The sequence below is a fragment of the Chrysemys picta genome, chromosome 7 (assembly GCF_011386835.1).
Source record: "Chrysemys picta bellii isolate R12L10 chromosome 7, ASM1138683v2, whole genome shotgun sequence".
Classification (NCBI taxonomy): domain Eukaryota; kingdom Metazoa; phylum Chordata; order Testudines; family Emydidae; genus Chrysemys; species Chrysemys picta.
Window position 1 is genome coordinate 44,824,653 of NC_088797.1, and position 22,428 is coordinate 44,847,080.

Here is a 22,428-nt window from a genome sequence, read left to right on the forward strand (position 1 = left end):
GAAAATCTAAATGTTTAAAATAGGTTCTTCAGCCACAATAGGCCAAAACCTCCTAATGGAGTTAAAGCCATACTCCCATTACCTTTAATAGACCAGGATCAGACATACTGAAGCCCATTTATCTAATGTAAAAGATCACTCTTTCTCCAAGCTATCCTTAGATAAATTCCCGAACAATTAACACTAACCATTCCATTTGCAGAACAGTTCCTTTTAATAAAACATATTTACCGACTTCACAGCATTTGCTGTATACAATGGGGAATTATAGAAAACATTTATAATGGCTATACTGGTAGGTCTAAGACTACCACTGTACTCACAATGTCAAAATGAACTCCCACTATCTGAAATACAACGTGCATCCCCACTTATCCTGATTTTCCATCAACATTTCTTCTCACTCTAGTACTCTTATTTTGGACTGGTTTTCAAATAGTAAGAAATAGCATCAGATTGTCAGCCCTCATGGACACCTGAAAATTCTATCCTGACTATAGCCAATAAACTACAAATACACTGCTCTGGAACTGTTAGCATTTCTCCTCTCACTCAGAGGCAGCAATTAGACATTAAGGACAGGACAGGCATCAGTTTTCATAATAAACTTTATACATTATGGATGGGGTTTCCAAAAGCACTCAGTCAATGATTCTCACCCCCACCCTGCCTCAATGGGAGCAGAGGAAGGCCAGCTGCAGAGGTCTTTGGAAATCTCATCCTAAGTGCTAAAGTTACAAACTAATGCCAGGTTCTGCTTTGCTACTGGCACATCAGTGTAAACCTAGAGCAATTCCATTGATGCTAATGAGGTTGCATGTACTGCAAGTCAGGATAGAATTTTGTCCTGTAACTATTATTTTAAAGAGCTACACAATTTTCTGAATACTCCCTTTGAAACGGTTTTACAATTTCATAAGTTCCCTACTGCTGCAATCCTGACCAGCTCTATCAGCAGCAAGAGCATAAGATAACTCACTACACTAATGGAAAAGGCATTCGGTCTCCAAGTCTCAGGAAAGAATGCCTTTTAACAAGCTGACTAGGATGCATTCACGATACTATAATTATGAGGTTAACTAAACTATTAAATTAGAAGTACAAAATAGCCACAAATTTATGTACAGTGAACACATTAAATTTTAATTCAGCTTATGCTAAAATTTTATTAATTAATGTGGAAAAAACATGTGTAAGTTGCAAGAGGAAGTGTTGGAATAATATGCCATGTCAAGAGGTTTTATGGAAGTTTCCTGGCGAGGGCACCCTGGGCTCATCATATAAGAGTTCTGAGTTTGGGAGAAGTTTCAGTAAGTCCATTCCAAGAGCCGGGGAGAGCAGACTCATGGCAGTGTCTATTTACTGCATTTCTACGTTGCTGTTGAGAGCATCTTTACAAGCCAGCATTGTTCAAACTAAAATACATCTGTCCATATGGAGTACACAGAGTTGATAGCAAGAGACAGAGGGGAGGAGAGCAAAAAAGATCCAAAGAAAACATGATCCACAACATTCAAAAGGGAAATCTATATCTGGCTGCCTGGAGACACGTCACTCCATGTATATTCAGATACAATATAATTTTAAGAAAATTTGCATACCAAATACACACTATTGTTCTCTGTTAAATTCTAGGCAATTCGGTACAGTACCTCTGTGAAAGAGCTCTTCAGCCAACGCAGCTGTGATCCCATTGATTTCCTGCAAAGAACAAAGCACTGTAACTGACTAATTTAAATGTTTTCCATTCTTCAAATGTTAATACTTCTGACATTTATCAAAAATCTCCCTTTCCTACCATATTAGAAGATCTTCTGAAATATCTTAAAAAATGAAGTATTGAGACCATAATTATATCTTATGGATGTTTTTATAATGCTAAAGTCACTAAGGAAATAACCTGCAATAATTCTGAAAATTAAAATAGTCTTAAATTAGATAAAGAAAGACAGCATTAGACTATAGTTAAATAGGTACATTCTTAACTAGATGTCTTTACTTTTTTAAATGTAACAGATTCTAGAATAAATATTACCAAAAATATTAGCTTACTTTCAAGTAGTGCTAATTCCTTATACAAGTTCTAATAACCACTCATTGCTGAGAAATGTCAAGACGACTATTTTGAAAAGAGGTCTTGGAATAAGCTATTCATTTATTAAACATTCAAGAGTTCCTCTCCTATATCAGACTGAGACTGCTTGCCACTAACATGGAAAAGATGCTTTCTTTGGCTTGCATAGGTGTGAAGAAGGGGATAGCTATAGAAAAGGCAATTAAATTCATTCCTCTAGACTTTTCTTCAACATATTTGCTTCTTGACAGCATAAATGCTGTGCCACCCCCTCCTGCTCTGGCATCACCATTAATGCAGCCCCAGGAGTCAACAGGTAGGTGTGTAGACAACTTTGGAAGGGAGAATGAGGGCAAAAAAATTTCAATAGAGGGATGTCAACATTTCTGCCTCCCCAAGTCCATAAAGGAGGGGAATGAAAGGCACCAAGATGGGGAATGAAATATTTCCCACCCACGATGAGCAACGATCCTATGGAAATTCAGAGGCTGTTTTGGACACAAAGGAACAGTAATAAGATAATTCTTGTATTGATTCTGTTAAACACAAAGAAAGCCCTGCAAAAACAGTATCAGAAGTAAACCTTCATGCAATAGTTAATCTTAACCTTGAAATATTCATATAATTTATAACACAGGAAGCAACAGAAGTCAAATGATTCTTAATTCAGTACTCATCCAGAAGTTTACTTTGTCCACAGATAGCTTTAATGCTTCATAACAAGGGGATAAAGACACAAAGAGTCCATCAGCTACACACTACTTTGCTCATTTATTGAAGCAAGTATTTTAGAAAATATGCTCCTAAAATATAAACTGAACTGAAACTGCACTATGTATCAGCCTAAAATGTTCAAACCAAATAAACTTAGGATGAAAAGCTACAAAAACTGCATTCTAAAAAATAATTCAGTGGCACAGAATTGTTCTTGCTCCTGTTTTAAATGAACAAATTAGAACAGTAATTCTTAGCACATATGCACTTGACGACAAAGCTGTATAAACACCAGTTAATCCTCACCACCTCACTGGTAATGTAAAGAAGTAAGTTTTTCCATCTGTAAGATATGAAAAAGTTAAATGACTTTGCCCAAGGCCACATAGCAATCAGCTTGGGGCTAAAGAGACCTCCTTCCTATGGCAGACCTGGGAGGTGGGGAAACAGAAATCTGTCTCTAGCACTGCTCTAATCATATTTCTATTTGTCTAGTTCACCACAGTCTTCTGTTCACAGGATCGGTTTTCAGCTGCACTTCCAGGAGCACCCATCCTCTTTTCTTTGCTACAAGATTTTCTAAGTTTAGCAGAGGAGACAATTCAGGTGTCAAAAGTAAAGTGTAGGACTGTGCAACAAGTTTCTCTATGGATACAAATCCTATGCTTGAGTGATAAGAGTATAGCAGTAGGAATATATTACCAACTGCCTCACAAGAATGGTGATGGTGACTGTAAAGTGCTCAGGGACATTAGAGGGGCTACAAAAACAGAAAACCCAATAATGGGTGATTTCAACTACCCCCATATTGACAGGGTACATGACACCTTAGGAAGAGATGCAGAGATAAAATTTTGAGACACCATTAATGACAGCTCCTTGGAACAGCTAGTCCTGGAACCTGCAAGGGTACAGGCAATTCTTAATTTATTCTTAAGAAGTACACAGGTTCTGGTCCAAGAGGTGAAAACAGCTGAACCACTCCCTAACAGTGACCATAATGTCATTAAATTGAACATCCTTGTAGGGAGGAAAATACCAAAGATACCCACCACAGTAGCATTTAGCTTCACAAAGAGGAACTACACAAAAATGAGGAAGCTAGTTAAATGGAAATTAAAAGAAACAGTCACAAAAGTGAAATGCCTGGAAGCTGTATGGAAACTTTTTAAAAACATTGTAATAGAGGCTTAAACTAAATATATACCCCAATTATAAAACGCCACCATGGCTAAAAAGAGTAAAAGAGGCAGGCAGAGACCAAAAGACATCCTTTAAAACTTGGAAGTCAAATCCTACTGAGGAAAATAGAAAGGAGCATAAACTCTGACAAGTCAAGTGTAAAAGTATAATTAGGTAGGCCAAAAAAAGAATTAGAAGAGAAACTAGCAAAAGATGCAAAAACTAACAGCAAAAAACCCCCATTTTTTTAAGTACATCAGAAGCAGGAAGCCAGTGCGGCCACAGGACAATCAAGGTGCTAAAGGAGCACTCCAGAAAGACCAGGTCCTTGCAGAGAAGCTAAATGAATCCTTTGAATCCATCTTCACTGGAGAGGATGTGAGGGAGATTCCCACATCCTTTTAATTGATAAATTAAACAGCAATAAGCCACCAGGACCAGATGGGATTCACCCAAGAGTTCTGAAGGAACACCAAATTTAAAACAACGAGGAGTCCACGGTGGCACCTTAAAAACGAACAGATTTATTTGGGCATAAGCTTTTGGGGGTAAAAAACTACTTCTTCAGATGCATGGAGTGAAAATTACAGATACAAGCATAAATATGTGCCAGTATATTTATGCTTGTATCTGTAATTTTCACTCCATGCATCTAAAGAAGTGTTTTTTTTACTCACGAAAGCTTATGCCCAAATAAATCTGTTAGTCTTTAAGGTGCCACCGGACTCCTCCTTGTTTTTGTGGATACAGACTAACACGGCTATCCCTCTGATACTAAACACCAAATTGCAGAACTACTAATTGTGGTATGGCAATTATAGGCCAGTAAGCCTAACTTCAGTACCAGGCAAATTGGTTGAAACTACAGTGAAAAACAGAATTATCAGATACATAGATGAACACAATATGTTGGGGAAGAGTCAACACAGCTGTTGTAAAGGGAAATCATGCCTCACCAATCTATTAGAATTCTTTGAGGGTATCAACAAGCATGTGCACATGGATCCAGTGGATATAGTATACACAGACTTGCAGAAAGCCTTTGACAACATTCCTCACCAAAGGCTCTTAACCAAGTAAGCAGGCATGGGATAAGAGGGAAGGTCCTCTAATAGATCAGTAACTGGTTAAAAGATAAGAAACAAAGGGTAGGAATAAATGATCAGTTTTCACAATGGAGAGTGGTAAATAGAGGGGTCCACCAACGATCTGTACAGGGACCAGTGCAGCAGGATTAAAACAAACATAAGGAAGCACTTTTTCATACAATGCTTTGTCAACCTTTGGAACTCATTGCCAGGGAATGTTGTGAAGGCCAGAAATATAACTGGGTTCAAACAAAAATTAGATAAATTCAAGAAGGATAGGTCCATCAATGCCTATGAGCCACGCTGCTCACGGACACAAATCCATGCTCTGAGTGTCTCCAAACCTTTAACTGCCAGAAGCTGGGACTGGAAGACGGGGGATGGATCACTCAATAATTGCCCTGTTCTCTGTTCATTCCCTCTGCAGCATCTGGCACCAACCACTGTCAGAAGACAGGATGCTAGGCTAGACTGACCATTGGTCTGACTCAGCATGGCCAGTCTTATGTTATAGAACAGGGGTGGGCAAAGTTTTTGGCCCAAGGACCACACCTGGGTATGGAAATTGTATGACGAGCCATGAATGCTCATGAAATTGGGAGATGGGGTGCGAGAGGGCTCCAGCTGGGGGTGCGGGCTCTGGGGTAGGGCTGGGATGAAGAGTTGGGCGTACAGAAGGGTACTCCAGGCTGGGACCGAGGAGTTCGGAGGGGGATCAGGGCTGGAGCAGGGGGTTGGGGCATGGGAGATCAGGGGGGCAGGCTCCAGGTAGCGCTTACCTCAAGCAGCTCCCAGAAACAGCGGCATGTACCCTCTCTGGCTCCTATGCAGCGGTGAGGCCAGGCAGCGCTGCACACTGCCCTGTCCGCAGGCGCCTCCCCTGCAGCTCCCATGGCTGCGGTTCCCAGCCAATGGGAGCTGTGGGGGCAGTGCCTGCGGTGAGGGCAGTGTGCAGAGCCCCCTGGCTGCCCCTACGCATAGGAGCCGGAGGGGAGACATGCCGCTGCTTCCGGGAGCTATGCAGACCCCACTTCCCGGCAGGAGCTCGAGGGCCAGATGTGGTCCCCGGGCCATAGCTTGCCCACCCCATTATAAATCATAGGACTGGAAGGGACCTCGAGAGATCATCTAGTCCAGTCTCCTGCACCCGTGGCAGGTCTAAGTATTATCTAGACCATTCCTGACAGGTGTTTGTCTAACCTGCTCTTAAAAATCTCCAATGATGGAGATTACACAAACTCCCTAGGCAATTTATTCCAGTGCTTAACCACCCTGACAGTTAGGAAGTTTTTCCTAATGTCCAACCTAAACCTCCTTTGCTGCAATTAAAGCCCATTGCTTCTTGTCCTATCCTTAGAGGTTAACAACAACAATTCTTCTCGCTCCTCCTTGTAACAACCTTTTATGTACTTGAAAACTGTTATGTCCCCCTCAGTCGTCTTTTCCAGAAAAAATTGGGTTTGTTTTGTCTATCTTCCCTCAAAGGTCATGTTTCTAGACCTTTAATCATTTTTCTTGCTCTTCTCTGGACTTTCTCCAATTTGTCTACATCTTTCCTGAAATGTGGCGCCCAGAACTGGACACAATACTCCAGTTGAGGCCTAATCAGCGCGGAGTAGAGTGGAAGAATTACTTCTCGTGTCTTGCGTACAACACTCCTGCTAATACATCCCAGAATGATGTTCGCTTTTTTTGCAACAGTGTTACACTATTGACTCATATTTAGCTTGTGGTCAACTATGATGCCCAGATCCTTTCCCACAGTACTCCTTCTTAGGCAGTCATTATGTTCTTAAAGGCCTGCTGGAGGGTATATTTATTTAGCAAAATTGCTAAGTTAATATTTAGGGTTTTTTGATGTGTAACTAATGTAAATATTTTAAAGTATTCTAGAACAGCCAAACAAAAAGATTTTATGAGTTTATACATCAACCCAGATTTGCCTACTGGGAAAAGAGGTATAATTTAAGCAGCACTGCACTTTGCTGCTAACACACAAGTACTATCCAAAGACAGAATGAGGGTCGATGTCTAGATAGCTAACCCCAGTTCTAATATTTTTAAAATAAAGATGAGTGGATAAATACATAGCAGTAAGTAAGTTTCAATGAGCTGGGTTTGGATATATTCCCAGACACAAAGGGGAAAGTAGTCTAGCACAAGAGCAGAGGACTGGGGATTGAGACTCCAAGTCCTCTTTTCATCTCTAGCACTGACTTGCCAGATGGTCATCGGCAAGTCTCAACCTCTGTCCCTGAGTTTGAACAACTGTAAAATGCTATTACAGTGCCTCTCATTAGGTATACTTAGGCTTGGAAGGATTAGATTATTATTGGTAAATGTCAATAAATGCTGATTTCAGCATACAAGTAGAAACCGAGGAAAAACTACTACCCTGGATAATAATCTAAATGTACAGACAGGAAAAGCAAGAAAAGTGCTGCTTGAGAACTTATTAGAGTTTGATTGAAGGATATTTACTTTGTATATTTTGATATGTGATATTTACAATTTGTGTATTAACTGCTATAAAGCTTTAAAACTTTTTGAATCTCATCTACTGTCATTAAATTGTCTGACCCCTCATACATATTCCCCCCATAATTTCTCACAACTGTGAAAATGTAAATAGAAAAAATCCTTAAAAATAAACATTCTTATGTCAAAGTTATAAAAAAAATAAAAAGCAAATTCTCGCAAGCCTAGGTATAGTAAGGGTTTGTAAAGCACTCTGAACCCTGAGGTACTCTGAATTAAATTATTAGCTTTCATGCTAAATTAAAAATCAATTTAAATAGAGTATTACACATGCTGTTACAGTTTAGATGCTCAATGTCAGACACAAGGTTGACTTTCAGAGGTGTGGGGCAAGCACAATTTCAGCAGCAGTTACAGGTATACAGCACCTCTGAAATTCATACCTCCTACTATCTCAAATTGGGCAGCCACAGTTAAGAAACAAAAACAGTGTGTGTTTGAAAACAATACTTTTTTTAAAGAATATAAGTTAAATTGCCTACACAATAATGCTTTGTACATCCACTATATAAGTACGTCCATTTGAAATCAAACATCTTCCAAAACATTAATGGATCGAAATATTAACCCCCATTATACAGATACGGGAAATAAACCTCTATTTACTCCAGTCAACCATTGTAAACTCATTTATGATCACATTATGTGTTTTGAAATGGTTTTGCTTTGGTCACTAAAGCTTAATCAACGTACTTAACTGATCATTTGTGACTCAATTCCAAAACCTCTGCACTGAACTATAATTAATGCCAGGTTTTTGTCATGGATAGTTTTAGTAAAAAAGTCATGGACAGGACACAGGCAATAAACAAAAATTCACGAAAGCCCGTGACCTGTCCCTGACTTTCACTAAAAATATCCCTGACAAAAGGGATAGGTGGATTCAGCATCCACTGCTGCTGCTGGGCTCCCTGGTCCTCCACCACCATGGTGGGCAGCTGTGGGGGGTCTCTCACCAGGCTGAGAGCTGTGGGGGCGGGGCTGGCTAGGAGCTCCAGCCCTGGTGCAGAAAGTGTCTCAGAGGTCAGTGGAAGTCACAGATTCCGTGACCTCTGTGACATAATTGTAGCCTTAACGATAATAATCCACCCCATCACATATCCATCCATTTAAAGCAATTACTACTTTTCCTTCCTGCTCAAACCCAATGCATGTTCCTCTTCGTAATGTCTGCTTAGCCTTACAACACAACAGCATGCTACAAAAAGGAGAAACCCAATCACAAGAGATGAATGAACCATTTTCAACCTGTGAACCACAATAAGAAGTTATTGCTTCTTACTTAGAATATTATAGCAGAGAATGCTTGATCTGCTGTGTAGAGATATTTCTCTAGAGGCCACTCCATCAGTATGATTTCCTGGAGAGAGACCATTTTTCTTCATTTGGCCTACTGGAAGCGGTCTTAATATGAACCATAGTGCTAACCACTAACCATTAAGCAGGGTTGGGTTCAATTACATAATGTTCCTTTTGAGACCTAACAATATTGATTTCAGACTAACAATTAATGCAACTGCAGATTCATTCAGAGCACCAGAGTATCACTCCAACATATTTTTCATGTCAAAGGCCCTGTCCACATTATTTGCTAGCACAGTTTCAATGACAGTAGGGACAGCGTCAAAGATTTCATTGGAAAAGCTCATTCTATGGCCTAACTTTTTATGTTGCCCAAATCCTGAAAAGGGAGTGATTTTAAAGCTGTTTTGTTTAATTAAGTAAAAAAAACCCCCAAACTACTTCAAAATTAAGGTGTAAACTTTCACTGGACTCCTGCTCTGCTCATTGACTCAAATTGGCAAGATACCACAGTGAGAGGGCACTTTATAAATCCCTAGATAGCTAGGATGCAACTTACGTATAAATTAAAGTGTAAGAAGTGTGACAACAATTTGGGTGCAGCAATGGGGAATTTGACCAGAAGCGTTTGCAGGTAAACTTCTAATTCCTTCTCTCTTTTCTCCACCAGACTTTTGGAATTTTTCCCAATAATCTTCTTTGGAGGCAGCAGGTTTTTATCTATCTTCTTTTCTGAAACAAGCTGTAGAAACAGAAATATGATAAGTTATTACCCAAGTAGTTTTTGATCTTGCAAGAAGGATGTAATATTGTACAACTTAATATCTTAAGAGAATGTTTTCTTTTTTCCTGTAACATTTCTCTGAAACTGCAGTTACTTGGCTACTTATCTCAATTTCTATACATTTCAGACAGTTTTTTTGGAGGGAGGTAAGAATATTAGAACAAGAAAACAACAACAGTAAGTTTAACAATAATAAGTATATTTTATTTTGGCAGTGTCTGCAAACGTTTGAACCCTAATCTTCCCCAGCCTCCCCAAAAACATCAAGTACAACCACCAGCATTGTTCCACAAGATCAGGGGTAGTCACTGGCAGACCACGGGACAAATCCAGATTTCCAGATGCTTTAGAATGGACCGCAAAATCTTTTTATTTACTTATTATTTCGGTGTGAAAAATGTTTCTCTAGAGTCTGGACCTTGAATTCCATATTTTGATATTGCTGCTTTAAATCAGTACAGGTTGATAGGTATTAGAAATTACTATCCAATGGTTGCTCATTTGTAACCCATATGAAGCAAGTCTTTGGTCTGAAACCAGCTTCCGGTGAACAGATCACATATGGCACTCTCAGCAAAGAGTGTAAGGATTAGGGTCTGCATGGTTGGTTCTAGGGTTTGGTGACAAGCAGATGCTAACTTCCAGGGGGCGCCATAATGCTTTTATTTGTTTTTGCTTTGCACTAATTAAACAGGTTTGTTTGGATTTTTTCCCCCTCTGCTGACTGGATAGCTGTGGTTGGGTTTAGGGGTGGGTTTTTTTGGCTTGATCTGGGAGGCAATGAAAACATTCTTCATCCTAGCAAGCCAAATGGCCAGGGCCCCTCCTAATAGTTGAACTACCTTCTTATTGGCCGATATGTCTATCCAAGGGAGTATAGAAGAGGCAGACTGTATTGCTTGTGCAGTGAGGACTTCATTTTGCAATTCAGTTAATCTGCTCTTTCATTAACACTACATCCCAAAGGCCAAATATCCCTTATTTTATATTTTTTTTATAAGGATGTCAGTAAGTTTGTGCCATGGAGCAAGATTTGACAAGTTATTTATTTTGCAAGAGCTCAAGACCAGTCTTCTGATCTTTACCTTTTCATGCAAGTCATGGAAGTCACTGTAACGATGTTTGACTGTCCACTGATGACTCCCAACACTGACTTGAATAATGTATACCTAAAGAAAGCAAACAACAAAGTTAGGTACTTGAGGAGCATTTAAACTCAGCTACCATTTATCTGTATGATTTAAAGGTGAACCACAAATATTTCAAAATCCCACCATTTTCTGCACCATGCTCTGAACATTTCCTCTAGTCAGGATAAATGGTTCTTCAGAAGCACCTCGCACAACTCTAAAAGCTAACATCTCTCCTCCAGGTCTACCAAAATCATGCCCAGTGTGACAACCTAGCATAGACCATGTACAGACTTCACAGCTACCATGAAACTCCAGCAGAGTTCTGAGAAGCCTAGGCAAGTCCATTTAATGATTTTTCAGTTTTTTAAATAACTGTATTCCCTTTGAGGGTACAGAAACTGAGAAGCCAGAAACAATAAACAGAATTACTCAAGGCCCAATGAGCTTGCTCCAGGCTATGACAGAGCTTCATGGCAGGTGTGACTGTGCATGATGGGCCATTATATTTAAGTTGGAACCAACTGACATCGGGGGGATCCAAAAAGTATTTTATTATGGATGTGCTGAATAGGTGAACCTTAAGATTTTCATTTGCAGATGACCTTTTACAGCCACGTTGTTTGGTTCTAAAGGAAACTTACAATCCACCTTCTGACGGATTGGAAGGAAGCCATCGTGATGAAACCTGGAAGGTGTTGGAGGAAGATAAAAGGGGCAGCAGAGGTGAACCCTGAACCAACAGAGCCAATCTCCATGTGTATAACAATGGGAAAACACAAAAGTTAAGGCACCACATCTGTTCAACTTTCTTCTGGGAGGTGCATGAAGCGAATAATCAGCTGATCAATGAGCCTTGAAATCACTTGATACTGTATAATCAGGAATGTGGAAGAGACCGCAGGTCACATGGTCCCATTTCACAGCTGCTGGAACTTAATGGAACGGTTCTATCACTAATCACATTTGAAAAAAAAAATTACTCATGATCAGTTTTCAAATCTTCTTAATAAATGAAGAATGCCTTTGTTTAATGTAATCAGCCCAGAAGACTAGCATACAGGATATTAAAATAGGCTACAATTTACACTTTAAAAGTGGTCAAAGACACTTAATTGTTCATGAAACATCAGAATTTATAGTATGTTAGTATGCTGCAAAAAAAATGAGTTCTACAAAAAAAATGAGTTCTACAACAGAATGCAATCAAGAAGTCTACCTAGTGCACAGCAGCTGCTACAGAAAACTTGCTTGGGTGTTTGAAGTACAGTAATGAAAAGACAGAAGTTAGGTTATACAAAGAATTACAAACTCATCTGAGAGTCCTGTGGCACCTTATAGACTAACAGATGTATTGGAGCATAAACCTATGCTCCAATACATCTGTTAGTCTATAAGGTGCCACAGGACTCTTTTCAGAGATATGCATCCGAAGAAGTGGGCTGTAGTCCACGAAAGCTTATGCTCTAATAAATTTGTTAGTCTCTAAGGTGCCACAAGTACTCCTGTTCTTTTTACAGGACTCTTTGTTGCTTTTTACAGATCCAGACTAACACGGCTACCCCTCTGATACTTGAAACTCATCTGAGTATTGTGCCCAATTATAAAGTCTCAAAGGGCATGGTGGAACTTGCACTCCATGAGAAACTGTAAAGCCTACAGGTCTACACTGAAAACACTGCATAGGCGCAGCTGCACCACTGGAGTGCTTAAGTAAAGATGCTTCTACGGTGACGCAGTGTAGTTAATCCACCTCCATGAGAGGTGGTAGCTATGTCGACAGGAGAAGCTCTTCCGCCAACATAGCGCTGTCTACACTGGGGGTTAGGTCAGTATAACTGTTCCTTAGGGGTGTGGATTTTTCACACTCCTGAGAGACATAGTTATACCGATATAAGTCCATAGTGCAGTGTTCTTCGCTGCAAGGCCCGCGAGCCAGTGGCGGATCCATTCAACCCTAAGTGCAGCTCCCTGTCAATCGCGCTCTCTGGCGGTGCAGTGGAGCTGCAGCTAAGGCAAGTCCCTGCCTACTCCGGCCCCATGCCGCTCCCGGAAACGGCCAGCATGCCCCCGCAGCCCCGGGGGATAACAGGGGAAGCAGAGGTCTCCACGCGCTGCTCCTGCCTGCAAGCACTGCCCCCGCAGCTCCCCTTGGCCAGGAACAGGGAACTGTGGCCAATGGGAGTTTGGGGACCATGCCTGCAGAAAGGGGCATCATGCTGAGCCATGTGTCCCCCTAGGGGCTGCGTTGGCCCCTTCCGGGAGTGGCTTGGGGCCGGGGCCATCTGAAGTAACTGCTGCTCCCTTCAATGGGCAGGTTCTGAATAGCTCTTCCACCACCCAACCTGCAGCCTCCAATACCCCCTCCTGCAGCCCAAGCCCCCTCCCAGAGCCCACATCCCATACCCCCCCTTCAACCAACAAAGAACTCTGAGTGTTCAATCATCTGTGTCAGGTTAAGGTGGCTCTCACATTGAAGTTTTTTGTCAAAGCGGACCCCACTTCAAAAACAGTGAAGAGCACTACTGTAGTGTATACCTGGCCTAGGATCATTCAACAAAAACAAACATTCAACAAAAACAAACTCAATATTAATTATTAAGCTTATGATTAAAACTATCAGTCCCTTCCCTTTAACCTGCTCCCATATGAAAGCAAGTGGAAGACTTAATGAAAGGGGAGGGTATTAAATTTAGAATAAGAGGAAATACTTTATGCAGCAAAATCAGCTTTATGAATTAACGATTATGGGAGGTTATACATTGTGGCTACATGTAAAACACAGATTGGATAATGTATGATCAAAAATACCTCAAAGTAGGCAAGCTATGGTAAAGGTACAGTTAATCAAACCTCAAAATTCTCAGTATAAACTGATAACCTGCAGCAAGGAGGAAGGAATTTATTCCTCTCACCTAACGTAATTAAGTACTGCACAATTAGCATAGCTGCATTATGGAAGGCTAATACCTCCTGCTGAAGCAATAAATCTTGGCCACTTTGTTAAAAGCAAATGGATAAGGATATGATCAGCAATGGATCTGACCAAATGAACATTTTTAGGGGTATTGATAGGAGTCACAAAACGCTATTTTAAAATTACTGCAATAGGATTCCTGTGTATAGACTTCATTCACCATGTATTAGTACATGTATACACACCCCTAAAAGCATTAGCAACCAGAGTATTGGTGAATCACTTCACAATAATCCACACTGTCATATCTTACTCAGTAAATATGAAGAGAGCCTTGGATTTCCTGCAAAGCAGTGTTTCAAAAACTGATACAGAATTAACTACCAATTGTTAAAGCAAAAATCTGATTAAAAAAAAGTTTGTCAGACTAATGTTTAAAAATATTCCTAACTAATTTTGTTTGATCCCACTAATACAACAGGGCTGACTATGCTTACTATATGAAGAGTTTTCATGGGCCGTGTGTCTATCGAGCCATCTGTTGGAATGATATAAACAAAGTGAAAAAGATGACAAAATTGCATCATCCTGTATGGTCTTGCAGACAAAAATTAACTTACTGCAAGAGATCTCTGCATGCATTTTAGCCATACACCGGTTTTTCATTAAATCTCAGAACTGCTTACAACCTGACAGTTCACTGGCTTGCTCCTCTGAGCAAAACTCCCGCTTTGCAGGCAGTCTCATTTTACCAGATCACTCTGTTTAGTGAGGGGTTCTGTACCCTTCAGCATATTAGTATATACTAATTGTCTTGGACAGGTTAGATCCTCTCTTGTAAAGTCTTCAGTGTATTTATAGATCAGTCATTTTTTCATGCTAATACTCTTATAGTACTGAGCACATGCATCTCTTCATTCTTGACATGAAGCTGTTCATTCAGTCTAGTCACTCCAAGTTTTTAATTTGTTTGAAATGTTTATATCGGAGAAAGACCTATATTTAGCATGCATAATAAATAGCTGATAAGAATTTTGATTTTTTTTTAAGGTTGATGTTATAGTTAGGAGTTTATATCCTAGATAGAATTCCTATCAAGCACATAAAGAAAATGTTATATTAATTTAGTATTTCAAAAACAGCAGTATGATTTTTAACCCCATTTGCTAAAGTGAACATCAGTGCTACAGCCTGATTCCAGTTCACTTGCTCTATGTGCAAGGAAGATGCTAGTCTCACATTAGAGACTTGAATGATTTGTACTTCCATAGTAACTTCTACCTGAGGATCTCAAAGCATAGTAGATGTTAATGAATTATGCCTAATACAATGGTGAAAAAGGCAAGTACTTTCATTTTACAGATGGAGAAACTGGGATTTGCCCAAAGTCTGGGGCAGAGGTGTGCAGATCACCAACAACTTCCAAATTCCAGACCCATGACATAACCACAAAATCATATTTCCTCCCTAATAAAGCTACAAGTAGGTAAAAACTCTATATTAATACACAAAGCTGCAATAATTTCCTTTAAAAAAATCAAGCTAAGTATTTAGATTAAAAAATGTTTGCAATTGCCAGGAAATGCAGGAGCACAATTCAGGGGCAATGAACCAGGTGCGTGGGGGAAACAAATGCAGTGCTAGCGGTATGAGAGTCATGTCTTTAACCAGACAACCTTCAGTGAATATCTAATAGCACTAACATAAGTAGGAAGGACAAAGCTGTGGTATGTCTAAAGCTTAAATTGAAAGCAGAACAATACAAAAGTAGTAAAAACAAGAGAAAGCCCTGACTCTTCACATTTTCACTGATAAATGTTTTCAAAGACCAAGGGAGACTAAATAGCAAGTTTAGTTTCTTTCAGGTTAGCTTTTACCAAGGGGTTCTCAAACTGGGGGTCAGAACCTCTCAGGGGGTCACGAGCTGTCAGCCTCCACCCCAAACCCTACTTTGCCTCCAGCATTTATAATGGTGTTAAATATATTAAAAAGTGTTTTTAATTTATAAGAGGGGTCGCACTCAAAGGCTTGCTATGTGAAAGGGGTCACCAGTATAAAAGTTTGAGAACCACTGGTTTCATACATAATCCTTCTTTCCATTCCTCAATACACAGTGAGTATTCCATTCCTCAATTTCAGTGAGTATTGCTAACATGTGTTTAAGCCACCTAGAACTGTTGTCTTACCCCTGATGATATTCTACAGGACAAAGCTGTTATGAAGATAAGCGCATTAAAATGGCTCTTGAAATTTTTCCAGTCTGTGACGTTCTTGAATTCAGTACCCTCATGGGGTGGAAGAAAATAAGAAGAAACCATGCTAAAGCATGCTGATTCTTTTAAAACCAACAACATAAAATAAAAGTTAATGCAGAAAATTCAAAGTGGAGGTGTACTTTTACCTTATTTCCCCCTTAATTTAATTCAGCGTTTTTAATAAAGGTGCGCCTTATTAAAACCCAGGACCAGGCCATTTGTTTTGTTTTTTAAAAAAGGAGAGAACTTAAAAATCACAATATAAATGTTGCTACCAATACCTTGGATTACTAAAAGTGGACGTTGCAAAAGTTCAGTTTGCTGCTAATTATTTTTTTTTTTTTACATTTTTCTCAGATTGGAAAAAACAAGTAAGTCGTTTCACTTTTGTGCAGCCTCTTTCACTTTCAGAGTCTCAGTGTTGCAATGTTTGAGTTCCAAACACTGAAGACAAATGTTTATTTTTAAAAAAATCTGTAGACTTTTAAAAACTGTATAAACACATTACTATTGCCTTTAGGTTTTATAAAAGCTGGAAGAGGAGAAAAAATTAACAGTCATGTAAGTACACTTTGATTTTCTGCTAACACTACAGTAGTAAAATAGGATACAAAGATGTGATCCAGGGATGAAGAACAAGTAAATTTAGTACAAACGCTTTCCATCTAGGCTCTGTTGCTCTGTCAAGATAGGAGGTGGGCTATAAAGTAGAGAGAGATGTGGATTCAGGGTTATGAGACCTCCTGTTTCAATGTTTAGATAATGCTTAACATCTCTAGCAGCCTTGTATAGTCTGTTATATAATGTCCATCTGCAGCTTCTGCTATATAATATGAATCTCTATTTTGCAGTGTTAATCCTGTCAGATTCTGCACATTACAGCCAAAACAGTATCAGGGAGGAAGAATCTACAAAAATATTAAACAAGTCTCTTACCTTACCCACAGAACATGGCACCAACATACTAAGATTTCCAGAACCTCCATTATCATTAAACAAAAATAAACTTAGAAGTTGCTCAACAATATCATTACCACTTCAGTTCATAAACAAAGCAAAAAGGTTCTAAATTATCACTATGCTCTGGTCAGGATCTCCCAGTGCACTGTCTGATCTTAGTCTTTTAAACTAAGTTCCTTGGGACAGGAACTGTCTCTCCAGCTATACAGTACACTTAGCACGTCAGCAACAATATAAATATACAAAAAATGCATATGACTAGGGTAAGAGGACCAGTCAGAACACTGATAAAAAATTCTTGATAGGTTTTCTAACAAACTAAATGCTGAATGCTCCTCTTAACCAAAAAAAAGAAGAACAGGAGTACTTGTGGCACCTTAGAGACTAACAAATTTATTAGAGCATAAGCTTTCGTGGACTACAGCCCACTTCTTCGGATTATGCTCTAATAAATTTGTTAGTCTCTAAGGTGCCACAAGTACTCCTGTTCTTCTTTTTGCGGATACAGACTAACACGGCTGCTACTCTGAAACCTCTTAACCAAGTTAATTGAAATCTTCACCAGATACCTATGTTTTGATTTACTATCCCCAATATAGGAGTATCCTGTACTACTGGACCTCCAGGGGGCGACGACAAGAATGGCTGGCATTAGACTCACTAGGGCCCAGGGCAGAAAGCTGAAGTCCATCCATGCAGGACTGCAGCCCGGGCCTCAAGCCCCACCACCCAGGACTGATGCCAAAACCTGATCAACTTAGCTTCACAGTGCCCCCTATGGTGTGGGGCCCCAAGCAATTACCCTTACTACCTCCTAACACCAGCCCTGGCTTTTATATGCAGAAAAACCATTGTTGTGGCCCAGCTGGACCATGGAGCTTTTATAGCATGTTGGGCGGGGCCTCAGAAAGAAAAAGGTTGAGAACCCCTGCTGTACAGGCAACACAGTGATTGCTCTTAAACAGCAAACAAATTTGCTTGTCACATCTGACTCATTGCAAAGTGTGGAAAACATAAGGAGAATAGTCACATTACACATGTTTAAAGGGACAACACTAACCTGAAATCTAGTCAATCTAAACAGTTACAGAATTTCGTGCACTACATCTGTCTGAGTCCTCCTGCCAATACCTGGTTCTACACACTTTCCTATTTAAAAACTGTGTGAAGGTTCACAGACATAGGTGCTGGAACTAGGGATTCTGGGGATGCTGCCACACCCACTGGCTTGAAACAGTTTCCATCACATACAGGGTTTATAGTTTGGTTCAATGACTCTCAGCACCCGCACTATACAAATTGTTCCAGACCCCCTATTCACAGAAGTAACATGGAAAAAGACAGGATTTTTTTCAAAATTTTCAGCTACAGTAAGCAGAGATGTTACTTGTAACAATAGCAGGTAAAAAAAAAATCAGAAAGGGCCATTTTTAAGTTGACTGTGTCCCTTTAAATTTTCTAAGCATTTTCTGAGCACTTAATTCTGTGTGCAGAAATCATACTGATGGATTCAGTGAGAAGAGATTGTTCTAATCACAATAAACTAAACTAGGAGGAGAACAAATTTTTAGTTATATAAACAGTAATTTAATGGACATGTGCAATTACTTTTTTTATTTTAAACAACTTCCTGAAAAAGAGACTATTTTATATAGTGTAATTCCTATATACAGTTTTAAAAAAGAATTTGTGTGCTATGTATGGCATTTTAAACTCCTTCCCCAAGTTGTTAAGTAAACTCAGAAATGTTTGCTGAGAATTTTAACCCCAATCACCCTCCCTGAATCATCTGATTTTCCCCAGGAAAACTCTCAAAACTTTTCAACTAAAAGATAGGCTTAAAATGTTATCATTATGTCAACCATTAAAATATTGTATTTAGTCTAAGTTTAAAAGCTATCTTCCCTTACTGACAAATTCTTACAGCAAATAGATACTAAGAACATGACAGCCACTCATACAAATCCTGCTAAATAAAAGGTATTGCTTTGCTCCAAAGGGCTAAATTTTCAAATGAGCTCCTGGGCCAGATTTTCAAGGGCTCAGCACCAGCAATTGGGGCCAGATTTTGGAGAAAGGCTCATTCTCCAGTGTACTGAGCACTTTGGAAAATCTGGCCCCAATAGGGGGGACTGGGCACTTTTGAAAATTCTGCTCTTCTGTTCCCCAGGGCAGCAGAGGAAGGAGTGAAATGAGGAGGATACCCAAACCGGCCGCTTCGCTATCCCAAGCCAGCACTCAGACAACTCCCTTCCATACTCCGCGAGGAGACTATGAGCTAGTACTAGCGCACTGGGGGTTGTCCTGCTCCCCTCTCACCAGCCCCATCTCGCCCATTGGACCTGTGGGCAACCTACTCCCTTCCCTGCTTCCCACGATCCCATTGCACCCCATGTACGGGATAGCACCCTCGGCTGGTCCGACTCCCCGCCTCCAGCCCCATCCCCCAATAGGTCCCCGGCCCTCCAGCGTTATCCCCACACCGGTCCCCGGGGACGGCCCCCGGCCCGCCAGCGTTACCCCCAAACCGGTCCCCGGGGTCGGCCCCCGGCCCCATTGGCCCCTCACCGTGTAGCTCTCCACCAGCTCGGAGCCGAGTATCCGGGCCTCCTTGGGCGGCTCCTCACCCTCCTCCCCGGTCCCCACCGCTTCCATCCCTTGTCCCGCGGGGCGGCTGGCTGTCCGGGCTCCGGCTGCGCGGCGCTCACTCGGCCGCTCTCCTCCGCCTGGCCCCGGCGGCAGCGCCGCCTCCCACAGCACCAACCGCCGCCGCCGCCATGTTTGTTTGCATCCCGCTCTGTCTCTTCCCCCTCCCCGGCCGCCCCATAGGCAGCGGCCCGCCCCAACCACAGCAACTTTATTGGGAGCCTCCACCGCAGACAGGCACACGGGAGGGGCGTGGCTTAGATCCAGGCTGAGTCTGAGGCAGCACTGGTAGCCGGAACGTAGCACGGGAGGGGCGGGGTCTGATGCTCAGGAGGCGGGACCTTTAGTTTAGGGGTGGTGCTACGACTCAAAGGGCGGGCCTGCAGTTTATGGGCGGGCTATGGAACAGGCCAGGAGGGTTATTCATGCACTATACGAGGGGTCTCAAACTCAAATGACCAGGAGGGCCACATGAGGACTAGTACATTGGCCGAGGGCTGCATCACTGATACCTCCCGCCGTCCCCCTTGGCTCCGCCCCCACGCCACCCCTTCCATGAGGCTCTGCCTCCATTCCAACCCCTTCCCTGAAATCCCCACCCCAACTCTGCCCCCTTCCTGCCCCGAGGGAGGACAGGAGGGGTGTGGGGTGTGGTGGGGGCTCAGGGCAGGGAGTTAGGGTGTGGGGTACACCAGGGGGTTGGGCTGCAGGAGGGGTGCGGGGTACAGCAGGGGGTTGGGCTGCAGGAGGGGCGTGGGGGGCGGGCTCCGGCCCGACACCCACCTGCCTGCCTGTCCCAGCACCGCTCCGGGAAGTGGCTGGAACCTGGGGGAGGAGGGGCACAGGGGTCTGTGTGTTGCTGTTGCTTCAAGCACCACCCCCAGCAGCTCCCATTGGCCGGGAACGGGGAACTGTGGCCAACGGGAGCTGCTGGGGGTGCTGCCTGAAGCAAGAGCAACACACAGAGCCCTGTGCCCCCCCTTCCCCCACGTTCCGGCCGCTTCCCGGAGCGGCAGGGGGCAGGGCAGGCAGGAAGCCTGCCCTTCCCCCAGTGTGCGTCGGGCTGGAGCTGCTCTAGGTAAATGCTGGGGCGGGGGGGCGCAAGGCGCTCGCGGGCCGCAGAAAACAACCCCGGGGGCCCATGTGGCCCCCGGGCCATGTGTTTGAGACCCCTGCACTACACTCTACTTAGTAAATCATTTCCCCAGGAGCCTGTACAAGCTTCCTCCAGTGCATACCCTCCCTGGTACATAGGACTGGAAATAAAAAGAAATATGGTAGAGAATAGTGATATTTACTGTTGTAATAGCCGATTGAAGTCTTACTCATCTAATGGTAGCTGCCCTGCCTTTCAGGCTGATGACAGCATAAGAATGTAGTAATGGCAGTTTTCACAAGCATCTCAACAGAACAGCTCTGTGAGGAAACCTTGCCCCAGAGTTGCCCCTGCCTGACATGGACAGGTGCTTTAATCAGAAGATTGCCAGAATTCGAAGGTTCCAGGGAAGCTGGAAATGGCAATTTAGGCTGAACAGAAAGAGTGGAACAGTTCTGACCTCAGTGACAATAATGTTAATCCATGGGGCCAGATCTTCAGTTAGTGTAAATTGGCATAACTCCTTTGACTTCACTGAAGCCACTTTTAATTCCATTTACACCAATAAGGATCTGGCCCATTGACTGCACTGTAGTCAAAATTACACCAGTGTCACCGAGACAGAATATATCCCAGGTGCAGACATTAGAGAAGAAAGCAGAGAATCTAAGGATGCCCAACAAAGAAAGCAAAGGGGAAAATTCTCCCCTCAGTTATATCCATGCAATTAAGGATTGAATTAGGCTCAACTTGATTGAAGTACTGTAAAGAAGTTAGAAAATACAGAAAATAGGAGAGAGAGATGATAGAAGAATTAATTAAAAATAAGGATTAGAATTGGGTGTTAATTTAATTCAATTAAGATAAAGACCTTTGGAGAACTAAGAAGCAAATTCTGATCTGAGACATGCCCTGTGAAATGGGTGGGGTTGCATGGGGTGTAATTGAAACTAGAATTTGGCCCATATGTAAATAGAATCTTCTAAATCAGTGTAGAGGACAGTCTAATTTCTGCCATTATTTACACTACACTTTATAAGTGAGGGTAGAATTTGTCCCAATATTATTTTATGATTAATAGTATCTAGCTCTTATACAGCACTTTTCAGAAGTAGAATTCAAAGTGCTTTACCAAGGAGGTATCATTATTCCCCTTTACATTATGTAACACTTTTCATCCGTAGATCTCAAAGCAGTTAGTTTACAATGGAGATAAGTATCATTAGTCCCATTTTATAGATGGGAAAACTGAATCACAGAATAAGTGTTGAGAGTCTCAGTGTCTTGAAAAAAGAACAGGAGTACTTGTGGCACCTTAGAGACTAACAAATTTATTTGAGCATAAGCTTTCATGGGCTACAGTCCACTTCATCGGATGCATAGACTGGAACATACAGCAAGACGATATTTATACATACAGAGAACATGAAAAGATGGAAGTAGCCATACCAACTGTCTTGAGAACAGAAAGGAGCACAATAGATAAGCAGGACAAGTCTTCTACCGAGGGCAAATGCTAGCTTGATAAATGCATACTTTTTTAATTCTTCCCTGAGCGTGGGAGCGCTGCCCTTCTTTCCCACAGCTTGTGACTTCAAAGGGATCATGCCTGTGAGAAGACAAAGACCTATGCTGAATACATTCCAGGAAGAAGGTCTTCTGCCATCACCACAGTGTTGGAAGGAGCTGCTGCTAAGCACTGTGTCATAATGAGTTAGGTATTTTTAGAGAACAATTTTAAT

At 41.7% G+C, this 22,428-nt stretch overlaps 1 protein-coding gene across 14 annotated transcripts in view; it reads right to left on the reverse strand.

Moving 5' to 3' along the window:
* Positions 1-19,825, reverse strand: part of NISCH (nischarin) — a 57,457-nt gene extending 37,632 nt beyond the window's left edge. For 12 of the 14 annotated variants that reach the window (XR_010589440.1, XR_006177161.2, XR_010589443.1 and 9 more), the window contains exons 1-4: positions 19,513-19,819; positions 10,768-10,851; positions 9,458-9,640; positions 1,653-1,701 (exon numbers count right to left, since the gene is read on the reverse strand). Coding sequence is in view for 8 of the 14 variants with exons in the window: in XM_042861746.2 (XP_042717680.2) it covers positions 1,653-1,701; positions 9,458-9,640; positions 10,768-10,851; positions 19,513-19,599 (403 nt within the window). In the remaining 6 variants the exon portion in view is untranslated. Of the gene's footprint in view, positions 1-1,652; positions 1,702-9,457; positions 9,641-10,767; positions 10,852-19,512 lie in introns of all 14 variants that reach the window. The other 2 variants (XM_005310129.4, XM_065553147.1) reach the window with 2 other exon arrangements.
* Positions 19,826-22,428: the final 2,603 nt, after the last annotated feature.